This window comes from Borostomias antarcticus (genome assembly GCF_949987555.1).
Source record: "Borostomias antarcticus genome assembly, chromosome: 13".
NCBI lineage: Eukaryota > Metazoa > Chordata > Actinopteri > Stomiiformes > Stomiidae > Borostomias > Borostomias antarcticus.
Genome location: NC_140246.1, coordinates 8,240,298 through 8,262,797, shown reverse-complemented (window position 1 = coordinate 8,262,797; position 22,500 = coordinate 8,240,298). Strand labels below are relative to the sequence as shown.

General features: G+C 49.8%; 1 protein-coding gene across 1 annotated transcript in view; it reads right to left on the bottom strand.

Annotated features, from left to right (window-relative positions):
- magi2a (membrane associated guanylate kinase, WW and PDZ domain containing 2a) overlaps nucleotides 1-22,500 on the bottom strand; it is a gene marked incomplete at both ends in the record, with an annotated part of 152,149 nt that overhangs the window by 46,482 nt on the left and 83,167 nt on the right. The window contains 4 exons of the mRNA XM_084448128.1: nucleotides 1,248-1,327; nucleotides 3,112-3,331; nucleotides 5,164-5,379; nucleotides 9,149-9,268. Coding sequence (XP_084304254.1) covers nucleotides 1,248-1,327; nucleotides 3,112-3,331; nucleotides 5,164-5,379; nucleotides 9,149-9,268 — 636 coding nt within the window. The remainder of the gene's footprint in view (nucleotides 1-1,247; nucleotides 1,328-3,111; nucleotides 3,332-5,163; nucleotides 5,380-9,148; nucleotides 9,269-22,500) is intronic.

The following is a 22,500-nucleotide window of genomic DNA, read 5'->3' as shown; positions in this document are numbered from 1 at the left end:
CAACATGCAGCCTATCTCCTCATATGGAACCTCCACAGTGAACTAACGAGATTGAAACCACTCAGATGGAAGATCAATTGTATTTCTATTAATGCCTTTCTTCACATTTTTAAATTGTCTTTCTTTGCTTGTGTTGACCGGTTCTTTGTTCTGTCTCTGTCAATTTGCCCTTCTCCACCCTGACGGGTTTTGATTGCAGGCTCAACAGTGTGTGAGTGTGTGTGTGTGAGAGGCTGTTACAAGTGTGCACACGTGCGTTAGGCAAAGAGAGCGATTGCTCTTTCGTGTGTGTGTGTGTGTGTGTGCATGGTCTAACCGGAGGGGAACAGGTGTGTTGAGAGCGTATTTGGAGACACACTGTGGTGCATGATGAAGTGTTTATTACGCAGACGTGATCGTCGTAGCTGGGCTCGGCTAGAACGCCCCTCTGCCCAAACGAGCTGTAATTTCTCCCCGCAGCGTCTCAGTCTACGTCAGTGCGGAGCTGTCTGGAGCTCTCAGCCACATAGCTACTCCATATCTCTCTGCCTGCTGCTGCCGCAATTCATCTCAACCAAGATGCAGAGAGAAAGAGAGGCGGATGGAGATAGGAGAGCGATAGGGAGGGGGAGATAGAGAGAATATAAACTCATTCATATCAAACGTGACATTCATCACCGTCCCCTCGGCTCCAGAGAGTGTGTGTGTGTGTATTTTCAAGAGACTGCGGGTGCGTGTGTGTGTGTGTGTGTGTGTGTGTGTGTGCCCACGCCAGGGTCCATGCTCTGCTCCCAGTGGGGTATAAAGAGCTCTATGTTAGCTAGTCCTACCCCCAATCCGCCCCCCCCCCCACCCTCTCTTCCTACTGGGGGGGTCACAGCCAGAGCTCACGCCACCGGACCCCCTCCCAGTCTTCCCACAAGGCGCAGGGTCTACCGGGCCCCGTTCCAGGGGCCGGCCGCCGCTATCGGCGACCCGCGCAGGTCGAGGCGAGACCCACAGCGAGACCTGGCCTCGCGCCCCCTCCTCGCCCCGACGTGACGCAATCAACCGGAGGACGGGACCTCGAGCAGAGGCTCTCCGTATCCGTGTCCCCTCGGCGCACGACCCGGTCTTCTGCCGGAGGTTCGCAGACGTCCTGGGTCTACGGGGTGACGGACAGCGAATAAAACTCCCACGCGGTGCGGCCGAGCGAAGCGCGAGGTCTGTGAAAGAGAGAGGCGTCGCGGGGAGGGAGGCGAAGAGAGTGAGGGAAGAGGTCGACTCACCGTCCTCTTTGCATTCTTCCGGCGGCTTCGCCTTCTTCGCCAGCCGCGGGTCCAGCCACGACGTCGTCTTGGTGTTGTGGCTGGCGGAAGGGGGAGGAGGAGAGAGAGAGAGAGAGAGAGAGTGAGTGAGTGAGTGTGAAAGAGAGTGGGCAGTACGAAGGAGGGAGGGAGGGAGGAAGATTCTCAGTTCAGCCAGAGCGCAATTTCTGAGAAAAACAAGAAAGTCGTTCCCCCGGCGTGTCGCCCTTAAATGATAGAGGGTGAAAAAGCGTTGGGTTAACAAAATGGCAATCAATACTTTTAATTTGCTCACCGTTTCTCATTAGCAGGCGCGGAGAGGGGGCGAGAGACAGGGAGACGGGGAGGAGAGAGAGGGATACAGAAAGAGACAGAGAGAGAGGAGAGGGGGAGAGAGAGAGAGATGGATGCAGAGACAGAGAGGGAGCGAGAGAGAGACCGGAAGAGAGAAGGGGAGAGGTGTGCAAGTTTGTTCGCTTGCGTGCGTGTGTGTGTGTTCGCGTGTGTGTGCGCGCGCGTGTGAACGATGGAAGAGAACAGCTGTGGGCTTGGCAGATCCGGCACCTTGGGCAAAATACTGGACCTAGATCAGATAGGATGGCGTGCCAAGGAAACTTCAATGGATCTCTTTAGCTCGTTTGAGAACACAATGCCCTCCCTTCAAGACCCTGATAGGACAGGAGTGGGAGGAGGGAGGAGGGAGGAGGAAGGAGGGGGAGAGAGGGAGTTGGGAGGGGGGGTGAGGGGGTTGAGGAGCGTGCCTACAGTAAAGCGAGGTGAGCTGCTGAAAAGATGAGCCCGGCGGGAGACCTAACGAGACCAAATCCTGAACGCCTCTCTGTGTCTCTACACCCGCTTTGTCCCCCTCTCTCACCCCCCCCTCCCTCCCTACTCTCTCCTTTTCACTTCCTTCCTCTCTCGCTCCTTCGCTGATCCTTCTCTCTCTCTGCCTCTCCGTCCCTCAATCCCCTCTTGTCGTTCTCCATCTTCTCTTTGATTCCTTCTCATCCTCCCTCCTCTCTCTCAATCTCCCTTTCTCTCTCCATCTCCATCCTCCTCTGGGAATTGTTGGTAAATGTGGGAGACCAATGAAACGGAAGCCCCCCCCCCCCCCGCGCGCGCTTTCTGCTATCGCCCTGGGAACGCATCCTTTACTTGACGAACAAAATCTTCAGGCAGGGGGGAAATTCAACCCCCCCCCCACAGAGAGAAGTACAATGGTGGAAATAGAGTCAGCTACGCTACATCTTCAGCGCGGCGTCTTGTCTTGTTGCAACGAGGTGTTTCTCTCTGCCGCGTGGCCGGTTTGACACGCTGGGGCGGACGTTCCCGAGAGAATCTGACCATGTTTCTGTCAAGCTAATTGTAGCCATTAGCCTTTTATTAGGATGCAGCAATACGCCTAAGCACAGGTTTTAAGTGCATGCACACACACGCGCGCACACACACACAAACACATGAGCGAGCGAGCGACATAAGAAAACTCACCGCTACAGTTTTACTGCGGCCATAAAAATTGAACAAGCCCAGTGACTTACACCCCCTGTATAATGCAGCTCAGAAACAACCAGCCACACAGACCGATAGAATACATTACAGTCTGGAAATGTGTGTGTGTGTCTGGGTATGAGATAAACTGTGCTGTGTGTGTGTGTGTGTGTGTGTGTGTGTGTGTGTGTGTGTGTGTGATCAAATCTTCTTAAAACGCTTGGGCAACTTTGTCCTCCTTTTCTGCACAATGCACAGCAGAGGGGACCTCTAAAATCTCATTACGATGCCACTCAGCTGTCCGTCCGGGGCTGCTGTGTACGTGCGTGGGGGGGGGGGGCTTCCGTTTGACACTTACTCGATAAAGTACACCTCTCCCTTCTCCGTGTAGGCCATCTCCCAGTTGTCTGGCAGGGGGCCCAGCTCGTCGTTCTCCTCCGGCTTGGGGGCCGCCTTGGGGGACTCGCCCTCCTCCCCCTCCTTGGGCCCCTCGGCGGCGGCGGGGGTCTCGGCTGGGCAGGCCTGGGGGGGGCTGTCCCCGGAGGCATCCGTGCTCTTGTCCTCGTGCTCGCTGGACTCTGAGGGGGAGGGGGGCGGAGAGGACAAGACGCTCAGGTCAGCGCCGGGGTTCGCCTCGGGAGAGACAGAGAGAGGGGAGATGAATTCGACAGAAGAGGGAGGGGTGAGAAGGAGAGAGAGGAGAGGAGGGAGTGGAGAGGACAGCCGGGGCGGACGAGAGGGACGGGGAGCGGGGGTGGAAGGGTCGTGATGGAGGAACAGATGGAAAAGGAGGGGAAGAAAGAAAGAGTGAGAGGATTGGAAATAGGCGAGATGGAGGCAACCACAACGAGGGGAGAGAGTGAGAGGGAGAGAGTGATTGAGGGAAAGAGGGAAAGAGACAGAAAATAAAATAGAGTTGTCTCAAGGGGAGATGGAGAGGAGGAAGAAAGACAGTCAGAGCGCGCGTGAGAGAGAGCAAGTAATAGATTGAGAGAGAGATAGATAGATAGAGAGAGACAGGGAGAGAGGGAGAAAGTAATACTGTAGATTAAGAGAGAGATAGAGACACACACAGAGAGGGATACTGTAGATTGAGAGAGAGACAGAGAGAGAAAGAGAGAGTAATAGATTGAGAGACAGAGACAGAAAGAGATAAAGAGAGTAATAAATGGAGAGAGAGATAGAGAGAGATAGAGAGAGTAATACATTGAGAGAGAGAGGGGGGGGGGGTTCATGTGTCCTAGTTTGAGCTGTGGCAGAGTGTTGTGTTGGTCCCAGGGGACGTGGGAGCCAAGGGAGGCAGAGAGAGGGATACAGAGAGGGATGGAGGGAGAGAGGGGGATGAGGAAGGGATGGAGGGAGAGAGGGGGATGAGGGAGAGAGACGGATGGAGGCAGAGAGGGGGATGGAGGTAGGGACGGTGGGAGAGAGAGGGATGGAGGGAAGGATGGAAGAAGAGAGGGGGATGAGGGAGAGAGACGGATGGAGGCAGAGAGGGGGATGGAGGTAGGGACGGTGGGAGAGAGAGGGATGGAGGGAAGGATGGAAGAAGAGAGGGGGATGAGGGAGAGAGACGGATGGAGGCAGAACAGGGGATGAGGGAGAGAGGGGGGTGGAGGCAGAACAGGGGGGTGGAGGGAGGCAGTGGCGTCTGGTGGGTCCTAGAACCGTGTTAGCCAGGACCAACGATGCACAATTTTTCGGGGGGTGCGCTTTCATAGCATGCCCTGATGGGAGGTTTCACAGCACCAGAAGGGCGCTGAGCAGTGGCATTTTATACAGTATGTAAAAACATACAGGAAAACTACAATAGCCTAGGCTTACTACCTAATATATAATAGCATTCTGTGTGTCCTTGCTGTAGGAGGTCTGAGAGCCCTCTGGGTACCCAGTGTGGAGTGACGACTATGACCTGGCTCCCATTGATCCATTAAATCTGCTTAGCCGGATCCCACACTTGATTATATCAGACCACCGAGCTGTGCAACTGTTTGCTCCAGAGCGGGAGGGGGCTCTGGGTGGGGCTCTCCGTCTACCCAGCCCCAGGCTCAGTGTGAGATGTGGTCTACAGAGAGATGGGCTGGACCGGCTTTGTCTGTGTGTGTGTGCATGTGTGTGTGTGTGTGGTGTTATTCTCTACATGTATAGTGAATGTATGCTCTTTGAATTAATATGTGTGGGGTAGCTGTTTGGTTTTATTAAATCAAATATCGACCAATTATCCACAAAAAGAACTACGGTATTTCATACTGCAGCAACCAGTTATGCCCGTTGCTAAGCTAGATTTTGCAAAAACAGAGGCGGTTGCTATGTGGTAACCAAGACGATACGCTTCTCTCTCATCATATCTGTGGGGGGGGGGGGGGGGGGGGGAGTTCAGCTGCACGGTGACGCGTCCGCAGTGGCTGACCTGGGGTGACGGCGATGCCGTTGCCGTTGACGACGGGCCTCTCCTCCTCCTCGTCCTCCGGGGGCTCGATGCCGGCCTTCTCCATGTTGCTGACCGACTTGTTCCGCTTCCTCTTGCCCTCCGACCGCGGTCGCTGGCCCGGCAGGATCTGGTCTGTTACATTTAGCAGCAGTGGGCTGGGCTGAGAGGGGGGCTTAGGCGTGCCGTAAAAGTTGTCTGAGCACCCGCCGACACACCCACCGACACACACACACACACACACACACACATGCAAATACAGGCACACAGAGAGAGAGAGAGAGAGAGAGAGAGAGAGAGATTAAAGAAAAGATACATTTAAATAACATGCATTGTGTGAGCAAAGCCGTTTAATATGCAACACGCCGGCATTCTGCACACATTTTGTTTCCTTTGGTGATGCGTTTAAAAAAACATTTGCTTGGACAAGTCTTCACTACTGTAATGAATGAATGAATGAATGAATAAATAAAGTTACTGTAATATTTAAACATACTGGATCACTAGGGAGAAGACAGATGAAATCAGAGCATTAAAGGAAATGGTTTCTTCCAGGGGCTGGAAGAAACCAACATGGATGTTATGATTACATTTTGGGTAGAGAGAGAGACGGAGAGGGTGAGAGAGAGAGAGAAAGTGGGAGAGAGAGAAAGAGAGAGAGATGATGTCCTTGCACACAGTATTCTGACAGAAGCAGGAGAGTTGATATCCGTTTCCATGTTGAAGCCAGGTGATCCATGAACATGGTTAAAGTTCAGACATGTCTCACAGCAGCTTAAAGAAACATACTGTACTCACACAGTACAGAGCGCACACACGCGCACACACACACACACACACACACACACACACACACACACACACACACACACACACACACACAGGAACACAAAATGGCTCCCCAGCCAATTTCACCCTTGTTAAAGTGTTGGTTTCTGGCAACACATCAGCCTCATCCCAGCACATCAATCTCCCATCAGACCATGCAGAGACGCACACGCACGCACGCACGCACACACGCACACACACACACAGTGTAAGTATGTGTGTGTGTGTATCTGTTGTAATTAAATGAATAACTATGTGTGTCTCTCTGGGCTATTCTGTGGTCGGCCACCCGCTTCTCCACCTGGCGGCGTCAACATTTCCCAGAATGCAGAGCGTTTCACACTCAGCTCTGAGACGCTCCCTGGGGCTCCTCCTACCTCTGACGGCTTTACACTTCGCCCACTCCACTCCTCCAGCACCTCAGTCTGCTCCTAGAACCGCAGTGTGTCTGCCAAACCTCCTCCACATTCTCTACAGTAGCGCTGCCTGTCTGAAAGTACTGATCATATCCTAACCAGGCCCAGACCGATTGGGTATCAATAAAGAGTGTGTGTTTGTGTGTGTGAGAGGGCGAAAGTCTGTAATCGTAGTGTGTGTGAGAAGTGCTTCTTGAGTTGAAAGCTCCAGCACACACGGGAGTAGCCCCTCAACCAGAGGTTACTGTAGGTTTACAGTGTGTCTCAGTGGGTGAGCAGCCAGATTAGCCTGAAGTGGGATCTGTCCCCTCACCAGGGCCGGAGTGCTACCCGCCTTGTGGAAGAGATTATTCCGAGGCTGAGGAGGACTGAGTTTCCAACATGAGCCCTAATATAGATGCTGCAGTCCGTTTTAGGACCGTGGAGAATCACTGCTGAGGAGATTTAAGAAGTCAAATCTGCTGAAGGTTCTCATTTGAATTTCTGAACAGTGTAGCTCCAACGAAAAGTGGAGGACATCTGAGGACATTTGAGACTGAATCATCGAGACTAAATCACTGAATAGTCACTATAAAACACTGAGTGGTACTGTTGGCTTTTGAGGTTTTCTTCTTCTTCTGTTGCTCTGCGTTGTGTATTTCCTTGTAAGCCTTGATAAGAGTTGCAGCACCGTCTAATTATGAACCACAATGTTAATAGCCTTCTTGTTGTGATAGTCATTGATGAAATCACCACATTGGAAGCGGCGACAGATGATAGATTTATTGTACAAAGATACAATCACATGGAACACTGGGATGTTTCCCTAGTCTCTCTCTCTCCCTGCTTCTCTGCTGGCTGCGGCTGTGGCGCGAAGCCGTGGCCTTAGACTTCCCTCCCCACATGGTGTTATCAGCGTGCCTGCCTGCTGGGAGCAGCGAATCTGTCCGGCTGAGTTGAAATCAAATTCTCAAGGTTTGGTTGAGACGTAAAATAGTGTTTCTCGGCCCACCCCCCACGCCTAGGCCTGCCCGTTTAGGACCTAGTGAAGCTAGATTGGCGGAGGAGTGACCATACAGATGTGTCGCCTGTCACCCTAACATGATGTCTTAATCACCATTGGTTGTCAGTCTGGGTTGTGTCTGTTTAGAGTGTCCCATAGAGACGTGTCATTGATACCCCAGAGGAGAGGCCCCCCTGTGGCCTAAGTGTGCCCTCTTGACACCCACTACCCCGAATGGGCCCAGCAGCAGCAGCATCAGCTGTCTCCCTCACTCTATCGACTACACAGTGTCCACGTGAAAACAAACAAACACATTAAATCAAATACATAGCAGTAAGTCTCTGTAGATGTTAGAGACATTTCTCCCTAGATTCTTCAGTACCCTACAGTAGGCTACACTTGAACCTAACCTTCAGTATCATGTACAACCCTTGACTTTGCGAACATCTACGTACAATGTATTTCGGCAGATACAGTACAGTATATCATGTTGTACTCATCTTGAACTACAGTCAAGGGTCGGTCCAACACTTTCTGACACTCTCTACCTGATGCTTTAGGCTTTTGTAGTGAATGAGGCGTACCATGAGTTTCAGGCAGGAGGGATGCGAGCGGATCATGATCGCATCCGACAAGCTTGTTCTAGTGCAGTACTTGGTCCATATTTCGGCCCACACAAACGTAACCCTGACGGCCAAATCCGGTCAGCGTGGGCGGGCCCATTTTTTCCGCTCCCTCAGTTTATCAAGGCAGCCATCCTCTCCCCGTCTCCCACGCACTCGTTCTCTTCCGCTCCTCCAGCTGAGTGTTAAAATGCTAAATGATGACCCAGGAGGGGTCTGCTCTACCTCCGCGGAGGGAGGCCATCTGTCCCGAAAGCCACACGCGGCTCTCGGCGCGGAAGAAAGTGTACCGTTGCTCCTGGCAACCCATCGTTAAATTGGCCATTTACAATTTGTGACCGCCACTGGAGGTTTGGTCCTGATGTCTGCAGTCCTCAGAATGCGCTAGAGGGAAAAATATATATACCGTATATATTTTTTTTCCTGCCTTCCTTTTTTTCCATGTTACGAAAATTGAAGTTGAACCCTCTCAATATAACAAACAACAGTTTTAGGATCACTAAACTGACATATTTTGGCATCAAAATCCATGTCCTGTGAGAAGTGTGAACATGTGTGACCTTGGACATCAGGACCAAACCTCACATTTAGTGTTTTTTCTTTCTGCAGAGGTGACGGCCGGATGCAGGGGGTGAGGCCTGAATCGGAGCTGACGCTGTGTGTGGAGACGATCCAGGGGGGGTGGGGGGGGGGTTGGGGTGTGGAGACAGTCTTCAGTCTGGAGACACCTCTGTTGTAGGGGCTGAGATAATGAGGAGGACTGCTTGTTTTGGATAGGGGACTTAGAAGCCATTACGGCCCTCAGACTGCAAGAGCAGAGGGAAAGATAGAAGATTAAGATTAGGTGGCCTTTTTAAACATCTGGCCAGGGACGACAGATGAGAACTAGCCTTTAGGCTATCTGGCTCATACACAGCTTGACTGTTGATTGGTGTGCATTGTGCATGATAAATAAACCAATAAATGAAATGAAAACTTCAAAAAGAGACATAATACAGACCATATCACTCATTCATTCAAATCAGTAGTAGACTACCAGTATATAAATACTGTAGCTGGAGATGATGAGTGTTGGTTCGGGAAGAACGGGTGGGGATCATGGTGAAATAAGAGCTCACCTTCATAAGTTCCACTCTCTAGTAAAGCCCCACTTTTCTCCAATTCCACAAAGCGGTCTACAGTCACAAAGTTATAATCCACGCCAGGAACCTCTCCTTCCTTGGGCTGCCTGGTTGTGCCTGAGAGAGGGAGGAAAAAAGAGAAGAAGGGTTAGAATCACAGAGCTCATAGGGAATGAAGCTTCTTATCATCAGATGAATAGATAAGGAATAGATAAGGGGATTTAGGACAAGAGCACACTTTGGATCAGCGTTGATGCCTCACAAAGGGATCTAACGAAACAGAAGACGTCGACGAGGACATGTTGACCCTGAACTAGGCTTTACTCAGAAGCTAGAATTTCTGTGCTCTTGGGGTAAAATGAATATTTAGAATGAGGGCACTCCGCTACCGGGATGTTAAAGACGGCTCCAGAGGTGATGCAACTTCAAATCGGTCGAGGGAAATACAACCTGATTCTAAATGCATGGTTGGCCAAGGACACTCAGACAAGGAGCGTATGTATAGCCTGAAAATACTCAATAGAAACAGGTTTGTTGATAGAGATGAAAACGCCTCATGTATCACTGGGACTAACGCAACCCTTGCCCTGCTATGCGTCAACCCCCCTTTTTAGCACATAAACTGCTGCAGTTGCCAGGTTTGTGTTGGTGGGGAGGGGGGGTTATGAGCTAAACTGAGATGCCAATGAAGTCCTAAACACTTCCTCATAGACTTGCTCTAATGAGGCTGTTATCAGCTCCAGAGGCGAGTGTTAGTCTAACTGATGTGGGCTGAGATAGCACACAGAGCTACTCCGTGGCTGAGGTGCTAAAGAATGTGCCAGGTGTAGCGCCGCACGTTAACACTTAGCTACATTCACTGCTGTGTAGCCTAGTCTATGGCAGGCCTTTGATCCTGGCAGTGACTGTGATACAGGTATAGCACACAGGGGTCTATTTGATGAGAGGAGTGCTACACATTAGAGTAGCACAACAAGCCTGGCCATCAAAGATGTCTAGAGAAATGGCAATTCTTGAATAATGGATGATCATGGCTGAACGGTCATGGCTGTGTCTGAATCACATGGTCAGAGTGGGTCAAGTGAGTGTGAAATTGTTGAATCGTCACAGTTGCTAATTTTCCAAGATCAAGTGTCTATGACATGATGTCACAGGATGATGCCCAAGCTCACGGGCCGGGCGCCACAGCTCTCATCACTTGTCACATGTCATTATGAAGTGACAATGGTGGTGGGTGGAGTCTGGATTGGTGCAAATTGAATGCCCCCCCCCTCCCCCCCCCAGTAATTTTGCCACAAACTAATTCAGAGGGACTGACTCTGGACACCTACAATATCTTTCTGTGCTGTAGGCTGTCCAAGCATGAAACAGCATAATGAGAAGAAAATGAATCCCCTGAAGTCATTACGTTGCTTGCCAATGTTGTTGATTAATTAGTCCTTTAATGGAAAGGCAAACCACTCTCCTGGGTGATCATTTCCATACTTAAAAAAAGACATGCACATTCCACTGTACCTACAGTATTGGGCTGTGGTTTCACGATACCAGACTTTTAAGATCTGTAGAATCAAAACAAATTTCATTCATGGCCCCATTAGGAAGGACCACCCTAAAGACGTTGGATTGGTTCTCCAATGCAGGTTTTTTTTTGTTTGTTTGTTTCCACCCACTTTTTCACGATGATACCTGGACAAATGTCCTCAGGTTCTAGTTGAGAGCAGCGTTTAGAGACTGACCAGTTAGGCTGGGTGCTGGATCAAAAAATAGTGTGGATAGAGAGAATAGATTTCCGCACACCAGGGTTTCCGCACACCAGGGTTTTCCGATGATGGCTTGAGAGGGTGGGCGGGGCATGGTTTTGGGGGAGGAGCGAGGGCACGTCCTGCAGACACTGTTGCTAACATACAGTACACTGATCGATGAAGGAACTGGAGGCCACCCACATCAGAGTTAGAGAGAAAAAGAGAGAGTAAGAGAGAGAAAGGGAGAAAGGGAGAGAGAGAGAGAGAGAGAAGGAGAAGATGTGTGTGTGTGTGTGTGTTGCACTGTGACACCTCCAGTGACAAGCTCCCAGAGAGAGAAAGGGAGAGAGAAAGGGAGAGAGAGAGAGAGAGAGAGAGAGAGAGAGAGAGAGAGAGAGAAGGAGAGGATGTGTGTGTGTGTGTTGCACTGTGACACCTCCAGTGACAAGCTCCCTGATGCTGGCCGCATGGGGTGTGTGTGTGCAGTAGCCGTCTCAGATTACACCTCCCTACAGTGCGGCAAGACCAGCAGCCGACGTGGAGCTTCAAAGAGCACCTTTGATGTGTCGGGCTGGCGCAATTAGCAGCATTCTCCAACGGGGGTAACGCTACGAAAAACACATTCTTAGTCAGAAACATATCTCTGATTTAAAACACCCCCTTACTGCACACTGCTGAAAACATTAGGCCTAAATACTTCATTCATCACGGTGATGAAGTGGCTTGGTAGTATTTTCAACCCCCAGGCCTGCGACATGGAACAGAGGGTGACGCAGTGCCGGGGAAACGTCTCATTGAATCTGTGTAGGGTCCACAGTCGCGGGGAACACTTCCCCACAACAACAGGCCTCCTGTCTATCAATCTCCTACTCGTTTATAGAGAGCGAAGGAAAGAGAGAGGGAGAGAGAGAGGGAGAGAGAGAGAGGTTTCCATCATCGGATATGGCGCTACATCCTGGAGCTACATCATGGCTGTTTTTCTCCGCGGTCACAATCCCCATTGCGCAGTCTGACAGATCACCTCGGACGGCGGCGGGCGTGAGCGGCCATTTATTTGTCCTGCGAAACGCGGCGCAACGACTTAAGGGGTGGCCGTGCATCATCCGCGTCCAAAACGGGTTACCCAGAATTCCAGGGGAGGAAGGGGGGACGGGAGAAGAACAGAGAGAAAGGAGGGAGGAGAGGGAGAAGTTATTCATGCCGAGAGAACGCGGCAGCCTATAATGCCTTGCCTCTGCCAGGGAGTGAGGGAGTGAGTTTGAGGGGAGCGGCAGAGGGGGGCGCGGGCGCGTGGAGGTGAAGCACCGAGGTCTCTCAGATAGGAGAGAAGGAGAGGATGAGGCCGGAGCGTGGGCTGAGTGTTCCTGGCAGCGGTGGAGGCCAGCTCTCCTCTCTCCTCTCCAGTCTCCTATGCGTCTTCCGCTCAAATCCAGCCCGGTCAGCTCCATAGCTGGAGGCCACCGGGGGTCCGGGGCAGCTCTTAAACACGCCATTAGACATGACCATGAAGTACACAATGTATGTTTGCACGAGCGCATTCTGTTCATTCAGGATCACAGATGTTTGAACCCATGACAATCTCTGAGGACTTCCACTGTATATATACTGTACCATAACTGCTGTCAAGCATGTCTATCTTATCTACATACCCATACACAGTATCTATCTATCTATCTATCTATCTATCTATCTATCTATCTATCTATCTATCTATCTACAGTATCTATCCATCCATCCATCCATCTTATCTACCTACCTACCTATCCATCCATCTTCTGTGGTGAGATTACTCTCCGAACTTCAACCCACTGCACCCAGCTGATAAACAGCTACCGTATCCCATTCCATTTCCTCCTGATGACACACAATATACATGATACCTCTGTCTTATTTCAATATACATGATACCTCTGTCTTATTTCAATATACATGATACCTCTGTCTTATTTCAATATACATGATACCTCTGTCTTATTTCAATATACATGATACCTCCGTCTTATTTCAATATACATGATACCTCTGTCTTATTTCAATATACATGATACCTCTGTCTTATTTCAATGTACATAATAACTCTGTCTTATTTCAATGTACATAATATCTGTCTTATTTCAATGTACATAATATCTCTGTCTTATTTCAATATACATAATATCTCTGTCTTATTTCAATATACATGATATCTCTGTCTTATTTCAATGTACATAATATCTCTGTGTTATTTGAGTAAAGGAGCTGCCGCGGGGCCCTGTTATCTCACACCTCGGACCTGGAGGGACGAGAGCTCCTCACAGCAGCCTCCTGCAGCGCACCGCTGCTGATGGACGACCGTCAGACCGACCGCTCGCTGAGAGAAGCACTGCGGGGGGCAACAGTAGGACAGGGGGTGGGACAGCGAGGGGGATGTGAGGGGACAGCGGGGGGGGGGGGGGGGGGGGGGGTGATGAGGGTACAACAAGTGGACCTGGACGCCTGCTGATAGGATCAGTTTCCAACTGGCTGGAGCTATCGGATCCCAGCCTGTTGTGACAGCCTCTGTGACAGTCCCCGGTCCGGGCGAGGCCTCTGGCCCGGAGGTGCCACCCCCCCAACCGCTCCTCTGCTGGCCTCGTCCGTTCACTCCCCCCTAATCCCCCTGTTGTGAATGGGAGTCTGCGGTGTCAGCGCCGCCTATTGTGACGATCCTAATCTAAACAGCGGCCAATTAGGAAGCGGCGCGCCCGGCCTAATGCCGGGGTATTAGAGGGCGGGATTACTGTTCCATTCAGCGGCGACCGCGGGGACGGTGGGGGGCTGACGGACCGAAAAGCTGAATTTGCTGCACTTTCTGTTCACACAAGTGACAACATGCTCCGGCGCTGTGGTTGTGGCTTACAGTACTAACTGTTTCCACACAAGCACTGGCACTGTAGCTCCCAGTACAGTAGCTGGAGTTCATCTGGCTTGATTAGACATCAGTCTAATTAACTCTTTAATCTACTGTAAACTACTGTAATCTACTGAGCCGAGAGAGGAAAAGAAGTTTCTGTTGGAAAGATAACAGATGACTCATATCCCGAGCACACAGGCGGCAGTCGCAGCACGTGGCTTTTGTCCTCCTCGTCGCCAACGAGAAATCACCAATCATCACTCTCGGTCGTAGATGTCAGGAGGAGGTTTTCCTATACTGGACGCTCCATCTCGACGTGACAGACTTTGTGCGACAGACCCCCCACTCCCGCTGGTCGGCGGGTGGTAACTTGGGATTGATTGCAGGAAGCTGTGTGCCAGCCCGCCTGGCTGAGAACTGGAGGTCTGACAGATCGGCGAGCGAAAAGGCTGCCTCGCTCGCGGGCTCACGACTTCTTACCCGTACCGTACGCGCAAACAACATTGTTCACCGTGCAACACCGTTCCTTTAACCCACCAGCTAAGGACAGCCACCACTGGCTGGAGCCTGCGGCCTTTACATCCGAGAGAAAGAACAGCATAGAGGCCGCCCTCTGACAAAGGCTGAAAGACATGTGTTGACATACCCACTGATCGACTGGAACCCGCCCGAGGAGGCCTACAGTGCACACAGCGTTCTGCCCAGCCTTGTTACACAGTACAAAACACCTCATCTTGGTTCGCAAACGCACGGCGCATTCAATAACCTTGCGACCCACACACACACACACACACACACACACACACACACACACACACACACACACAGTGCTGTAGCAGACTATTGACTGAGAGAACTAATGGGACTACAGGGCCAAGGTGAGAGGAGATAAGGGAGGATAGAGGAGAGATGTGGAGAGTTGAGATGACGACAGGAGAGGAGAGGCTCAGGTGCAAGAACCCCCCCCCCCCCCCTATTCCTCTCCACCGCGAATAGGGCTACTCAAACAGCTTTTCCAGAAGTTTCTCAAAGACTGTGGAGGCCAGTGACAAGGCAAACATCTCAGTTATGGGGAGGAGATGTATTTCCTGGTCATTTTCCTGGTTGTTTTAGCCTGGCTCTAAATGATTATGTCACTTTAATTGCGTATGGGCACCTCGGGACTCCCTCCCTCTCCAGTCTGTCAAACAGCAGCGTGAGCGATTAGGCTGCTCAGAGGTGTTGACAGTGACTGATTGGTTTGTCACGAAGCGCATCGCACAGTGCTCCATACTGATTGGCTGACCCATCATCATCATCACACATTTTGGAGGTCTCGATTCTCAGTACATGCAAACAACATCATTCCCTCAAACTAAACTTTTACACACAAGTAAACAATCGACTGTCAGCGAGTTTCAACACTGAGGCGGGCTAAATATACAGCGTGGAACACGAGCCACGATGAATAATACTCACACTCTCAAAGGAACCTACCCCTAAAGACAGACTTCATCGCGTCAGGTGTGTCCGTGCGGGACGAGACGGCGCCTCCGGCGCGTCGATGGGATATTTTCTCTTTTAATCACATTTCACATTTTCTTTATTATTCCTCGCCGCTATAGCGGCCGTCCTTGCCTCTCGTCTGAACCCCTCCGGGCGGAATCAAATCGGTCACTTCTTGATGTTGCGCCGGAGGAAAAAAAATACAGGATAATCCTCAAAAGCCGGCGGTTGTTGACCGTGAACGCGGCGCTTAAACCAGCCAGCCGCTCGACCCCCCAGCCCTCAATCTGGAACGGCGGAGGGAAAAGAAACACAGTTTTCACAGCTGCTGCACCTCTCTTCGTTTGCATCCGTCAATAGGCGACTCTCAAGCACACACACTCACACCGCCGCACACAGGTATGAAGGGAGAGTGAGGGGGGAGAGGGACTGAGACACACACACACACAGATTAAGGGGAGGCTGATGTCATCCGTTTGGATGTGTGGCCTCGTGGGTGCGTGTTTCAGGCCGTGTGTGTGTGTGTGTGTATGAGTGATGGGGCAGAAACATTGCACTGACGCACGTGTGTGTGTGTGTGTGTGTGTGAGAGAGAGAAGTGATCTGGGGATGTGAATGTGCTGCTGTGTCAGCCTAATCCCCTGGCCGGGGCCATCCTGGCCAGAACACATTACCGTCCAATGACACAATCCGTCTGCCAGGGACGCTTTGCCGGCTTTTATTCATTTATAACGCCCTATCACAACTGGTTAGCCCAGGGGCTTAGGAGAGCCGGTCTACCAGACAACAGGTCCACACACATCGCCGTGACGCCACTGGGCTTCATTTCCAGACCTGCCATCCAATACAGTTTTCATCCAAGTTAATTTTATTGACTGTGGCTGGTTGTTCCTGCAGTGAGCCAATTCGTCTGGCTCTTGAGCCCATGGCTGGTATTTCAACGGCAGCCGAGTTTGGTCCAAGGTCAGAATAATCAGCCGTCCACATGGTAGTGATCATTACACAGAGAGACCTCTAGGACCTTTCATTCCAGAGGTTATACTACAATGTAGCCCCCCCCCACACACACACACCCCACAAGCATCAGCACCAGCTGTGTGTGTGGATGTGTGTTTACTGCATAATGTTGCAGTGTGTGTGTGTGCCTACTGTGTTTGTGTGCCTACTGTATGTGTGTGTGTGTCTGTATCAGAGCCACAGATTATGAGCAGGGGGAGTTCCCGTCGTCGCCCTCGGTTGGGCTGGCAGTTTTGCCAGCGAGGGGGCAGGTTGAACATGGCGTTTTTTTTTTTTTTTTTTTTTTTACAGCGCCCCATTTTTCCTGCTGTTTGTTTAACGACTGCTCCAATTAGGGAGCGAGTGTGACGGCAGGGCACATACAGTAAAGCTGGGGAGCTGAGAGAGAGAGAGAGAGAGATATCAGTCTCCCTCAAGCCCTCTCCTGCCTCTTAATATCTTCTCCAGAATAGCAATTATAGACTGACAGAAGAGCAGAGAGGATCACCTTGGCGAGTGAGAGGCTATTTTCCACCATCTCACTGGAATGGCAGTGCTCCGCTGTGGGTCAAGTTTCGCTGAATGAGGGCATTTATGGGTAGAGCTGTTTGAATCATCAATAGAACCACATCATTCCTCCTCATCACTTCTAGAGTCTACTTCGAAAGCAATGAAGAATTGGGGAATTTGGGAATTGGGGAATCTGAGTTTATCCTAAGGCGAAGTCTCAAAGTTGAAGTAAAGTAAAAAAGTGGAGTTGCCTTACAGGCAACACGGCAGTGCAAATCGCTGATGGAATATGTCCTTTGCATTTGACCCATCCATGTTAGGAGCAGTGGGCAGCCTTACCAGTAGCGCCCAGGGAGCAATTATGGGGTTCAGTGTCTTTCTCAACGACACTTCAACAGCGCTGCCGGGAGGAGGTGGAATCGAACCGGGGACCTTCCGATCCCCAGACGGCTGCTCTATCTCCTCCTCCTGAGCTATGGCCACCTCTTGAGGTGTGGGCTATTGCACATGTACATTTTCACATACTATAAAAAGAAAAGAAAAGCACAATAAAACATGTTAAATGCTACAATACAGCTGTTAGCCATATAGCTAACATGCAAGTGATACTGACAAACAACACCTAAACTTAACCCCAGACATATTCAGACATTAATATAAAAAAACATGAATAATAAAGGATCACTGCATAAATGATTCAGGATATTTTCTCCCCCTTCTGCTTGTGTTATCGGAAACATACTTACAGACTCACTGTGTTGGGGTAAATAATGGTTTGAGGAAAACGCTTCTATAAATAATAATGAAGCCTACAGTATGTTTATGCAAATGATATAAGGGGGGGGGGGCAGCTGGTCCGATAGAATAGGCTGGTTGGTGAGAGGAGGCAAGAGAATTCAGGACACATTTCAGTAGCCTGTGTAAGTACTGTAACAGTTATCATGTAATGGTCAATGGGAGCTATCTATCTGCTTTAAGCATACTTACTGTACAGTATGTGCTACATTATACGTTACTACGTATGTTTTATCTTGTTCATTCACCTTTAATAAGAATCCGAGAGACGTTAGAGAGAGAGGGAGTGTACAGTATGTATCTACAAACACTTGTTACTACTTATTAATTCATCATATTGCCAATGAATCTTGAAAGTCAAGATCCACCAACACCGTTCAAAACACAAACTGTACATGTACATTAAAAATACATGCTTGGACCTACTGCATGGTTTAATGTGTGATAAATAATATGAAGCCTGCCAAATCAAATATGATTTTAAAAGGTACAAGCAAAGGCAGAGTCCAGCTGTCATTCTTTCCCCCAGAATTCTCTTCCGTCTTGCTCTCCTTCTTCAACTCCCATTGGCCTGTGACCAAGCATCCAATCACCTTCCCTAAGTCCGTCCCACCTGCGGCCCGCTCCGATATGGCTCGGCCTATCACCTTCCTTCTCTCCGACAGAACATTGACGTCCACTACTGGCCATCTACAATCCCCCCTTAGTGATGGGACTGCAAGCTCTGCACTAACTTTAATTGGATCCTTTTAAAGGTGCTCACCATGACCACTTACACCAGTGTAATTAAGTTTTTTCACCACCCACTCCGCTTGCCTTTAATGGTCGTGGGCTCTGATTGGCTGAGAACAGTCGCGGCACCCGCAGGAGGCAAGACACTCACGGCTTTACAGTACAGGGTAATCCAATTTCACCCACAGAGAAATCATCTCATGCCATATATACTTTTTCAATGGGCTCTTTTATGGGCCACCGTAAAAGCCATTGAGTAGTGTTGAATATCCAGGCTCATTGATTTCTCTCCTGTGAAACCCCCCCGCTTTCACCCCCCCCCCCCCCCCCCCCGCTATCTCTCTCTCCCTCTCTATCCTTCTCTCTCTCTCCCTCTCCATCCTTCTCTCTCTCTCCTTCCCTCTCTCTCCCTCTCTATCCTCTCTCCCTCTCTATCCTCTCTCTTTCCCTCTCTATCCTTCTCTCTCTCCCTCTCTATCCTTCTCTCTCTCTCCCTCTCTATCCTTCTCTCTCCCTCTCTATCCTTCCCTCTCTCCCTCTCTATCCTTCTCTCTCTCCCTCTCTATCCTTCTCTCTCTCTCCCTCTCTCTCCCTCTCTATCCTTCTCTCTATCCTTCTCTCTCCCTCCCTCTCTATCCTTTCCTCTCTCTCCATCTCTATCCTTCTCTCTCTCTCCCTCTCTATCCTTCTCTCTCTCCCTCTTGGTCCACACTTTAATAGCTCCCTCGCCTCGGCCCTCCTGCCCTCACTGGCCGCCACATGTTCCAATCATTCAACAACATTCCCCTCCCAAACTCCCCCTTGACGGAAATGCAAATGACCGGATTTCTCAAATGATTCATACCGGCACTTCTGAGGCGATTAGGAAGGAGTCAATCAGATGAATAATATATGTACGCGCTCGATCAAAACGCCTGAGCGTAGGCACAGGGTAGAACGGATGAGGACAGCGAACGATAAGCAGCTTAATGATAATAAATACCACACTGACTAATGGCTTCTATACACTGTGCAATTTTAGCAATTTTATATGTTTCTTGCAAGCCACACTGTGCAACACAAATCTGTAATCTTGGGTAAGACCATGCATGTGCTGTACACGGTGCGATGAGACACTTCTGAATTGAAGGCTACGAGCAGCTACCCTCCCCAACCCCTGCCTCCCTCAAAAAAACAAAACAAAAAAAAGCGGCCTCAGCGTGCGCCACTGAGGTTGACCCGTGAAACTGTCAAGATGGTGAGGATACATCATATAAACAAGGCCTCTGTTGCCACAACTCGATAAGCGATGCCTCTTTATTTGAATCCCACACAATGGGTGTTTTTTTGCGTCGAGCCTCCATGTTGTTTTCACATTTGAGGATAGCGAGTGTGGTCACGCTGATTAGTGCACCATTTCATGATGCTTTTGTATTGGTTTACCAGCTTTTCTCTCTCAGGCTGACGCTGAAAGACTAATGCATGCTTTCATCACAAGCAGGCTGGACTACTGCAATGCTCTGCAAGGCTCTACTGGTCTACCAAAGAAAGCTAACTCTAAACTACAAATGATACGCTGCCGCAAGAGTCCTCACTAAGACTAGACGGAGGGCACACATCACACCAATCTTAAAATCACTACACATAGACATTATTTTATTAGTCTATAAATCTCTCCACAGTCGTGCACCTGAATACATTTCAGACATGCTTGTCAGGTACATGCCCAACAGACCACTCAGGTCCTCAGTTACTGAACTCCTAACAGTTCCCAAAGCCAGGACCAACAGACATGGAGAGGCAGCTTTCAGTTTCTATGCCCCCAACCTCTGGAACACCTTGCCAGAGAACTTAAGAAGGGATGAAACAATGGACATTTTTTAGCGATATCGTAAGACTTACCTTTTCAGTCTAGCCTACAATCACTAGCCAGGACCTAGAGAAACAGAAAGGCAGCCTCCAGCCTGCTTGTGAATCCTTTGTATACATTGGTGTATATCCTGTTATGCACAGTGTGTATACATAGATGTACAGTATACAGTATACAGATGCTGTTTGTCCTGCGACTGGTTGGTTTTAATATCTGTGTTGCTTATGTGGCTCAGTGTGCTACTAACCCTTTTTTGCTTCCCCTACTCCCTAGTGCCTCTCCCTCCTACCTTCTAACCAGGTGCCCGCCCCCCCCCCCGTCCCCGTCCCCGGTCAAGGTCTTCCAAATGGCTACCCATGGCTCCTAGAGAGGCCACCTGCCTTCCTTGTGTCCAGCTCCTTCCCACTCTGTCGCCAGCTGTCCCTGTCCAGCCAACACTACCCCTTTGGCTCTCTGTCTCCCCACCTCTGCTTGGCGGCATTCTCTATGAGCCCGTTCTGCTAAGTGCTTATTGTGCTTTGTTATATGATTCATTAGAGACTACAGGGATAGCTAACACATGGCCTACCATGTAGGCAACTTCTCTGTAACTATTTGTCTACTGATAGTCATGTCTCTCCGATGAAGTATTTGTCCCATGTTTACTGCTCTGTATATGTTCTTAGCCAATAGACACACATTTTCTAGGAGCTTGCTTCGTTGAGAGAGGTCAGGGAAGAATTATTACAGCTCACCATTCTGGCCCCCAGGTGAAACTGTTTTTTTTGCTTCCCCCTGGAATATGTAGGGGTTGATTTGATTTATAAAAATTCCCCAGAACCTCAAAGGTCTGACTACACAAGGACAGTGATTATTACATGTGTGAGTGGAGAACAAAGCACATTCTCTGTAAAGCGCATTGTGTTGCCTCTGTGTATGAAATGTGCTATACAAATAAAGACTGATTTGATTTGAATAGAGGAAGAGCGAGAGATAGAGAGCGAGAGAGACTTTTGTTTTTGGAGAAAACTTAAGTTCATCAAGGACACAAACACCTACCTGTTCCCAGAGCAGGGAAACTCACTTCAAACTTACTATTAACACTTCAAACTCAATACCAACACTTCAAACTCAATACCAACACTTCAAACTCAATACAAACACTTCAAACGCAATACCAACACTTCAAACTCACTACTAACACTACAAACTCACTACTAACACTTTGAACTCACTACCAACACTTCAAACTCATTACTAACACTTCAAACTCACTACTAACACTTCAAACGCACTGCTAATACTTCAAACTCAAACACACAGACCGTTCCAGAGGCATGTGTCTCCGGTATTGTGGTACCTGTAGTCTGTCTGGTCACTGATCGATCATCTCAGAGAATGAGAAGAGTAAACGATGGCCCTGGGGAGCTGTGGGAGCGCGCAGGGGCCCATGATGCACAGTGACTAAGACCAGCCTGTCTCCCCGCGTCGGCCGCCTCATAAACTCCTCCGCTCCTCCGATATATATCCCTCCGTCACCGCGCCATTACTCACACTGGTCTGCCTCCCCATCTCTGGGTCTCTGGGATGGAGAGGGGGGTGAAGAGACACAATACCCCCCCCCCACCCGCTTCTCCAACACTCATACTGTCGCTACGCTTACTGTACTAAAAGCCTGATGGGAGGTGGTTTTGTTTTCCGCCCGACCCATAATGCATTTCATAGACATGTGTAATTAGGCAAGCGCCATCTGGCAAACAGGGCTGGTGACTGATATCCCACTAAGAGCATCATCATTAATTTCTGTTGGATGCTCAAATTGAGTTGAACCAGTACACGTGACCCGTGAGATTAAAACATACTGTCAGCAGCGGAATATCATGGCGGAGGTCTCTATCAGGGTTGCAAAATTCCTGGAATATTCACAAACTTCACATGGGAATTAACAGAAATTAATGGGAATTACAAGGAATAAATTCTGTTTTCCAGTTTATTCCTGTTAATCCCCATTAATTCCTGTACATTCCCGTTAATTCTCATGGAAGTTTGTGAATATTTCCGGAATTTTCCAACCCTAGTCTCTAGAGTCCACCCTAGCATGGCTCGCTACAATCCAGAGGACTGTGCTGGAGAGCAGCAGTAAAATGTCTGCCTTGATGAGAGAGTGGCCCAGTCCCAATGTCCACCCTTGCAGACTCGCAGACTTAAGAGCGCGCTCCCGCGAAGTCCGCGAGGGCTTAGGGGTGTCCCAATGTCAACTCGGCAAGTGCGTGAGGGCTCTCCGGCAGCCATTTTGAGCCCTTTATGGCCCCTTCCCGTAAGTCTGCATTTCTGCAGACTTAGCCCAAGGGAATTACCCACAGTTCATAGCGTCGTGACGTGAAACACG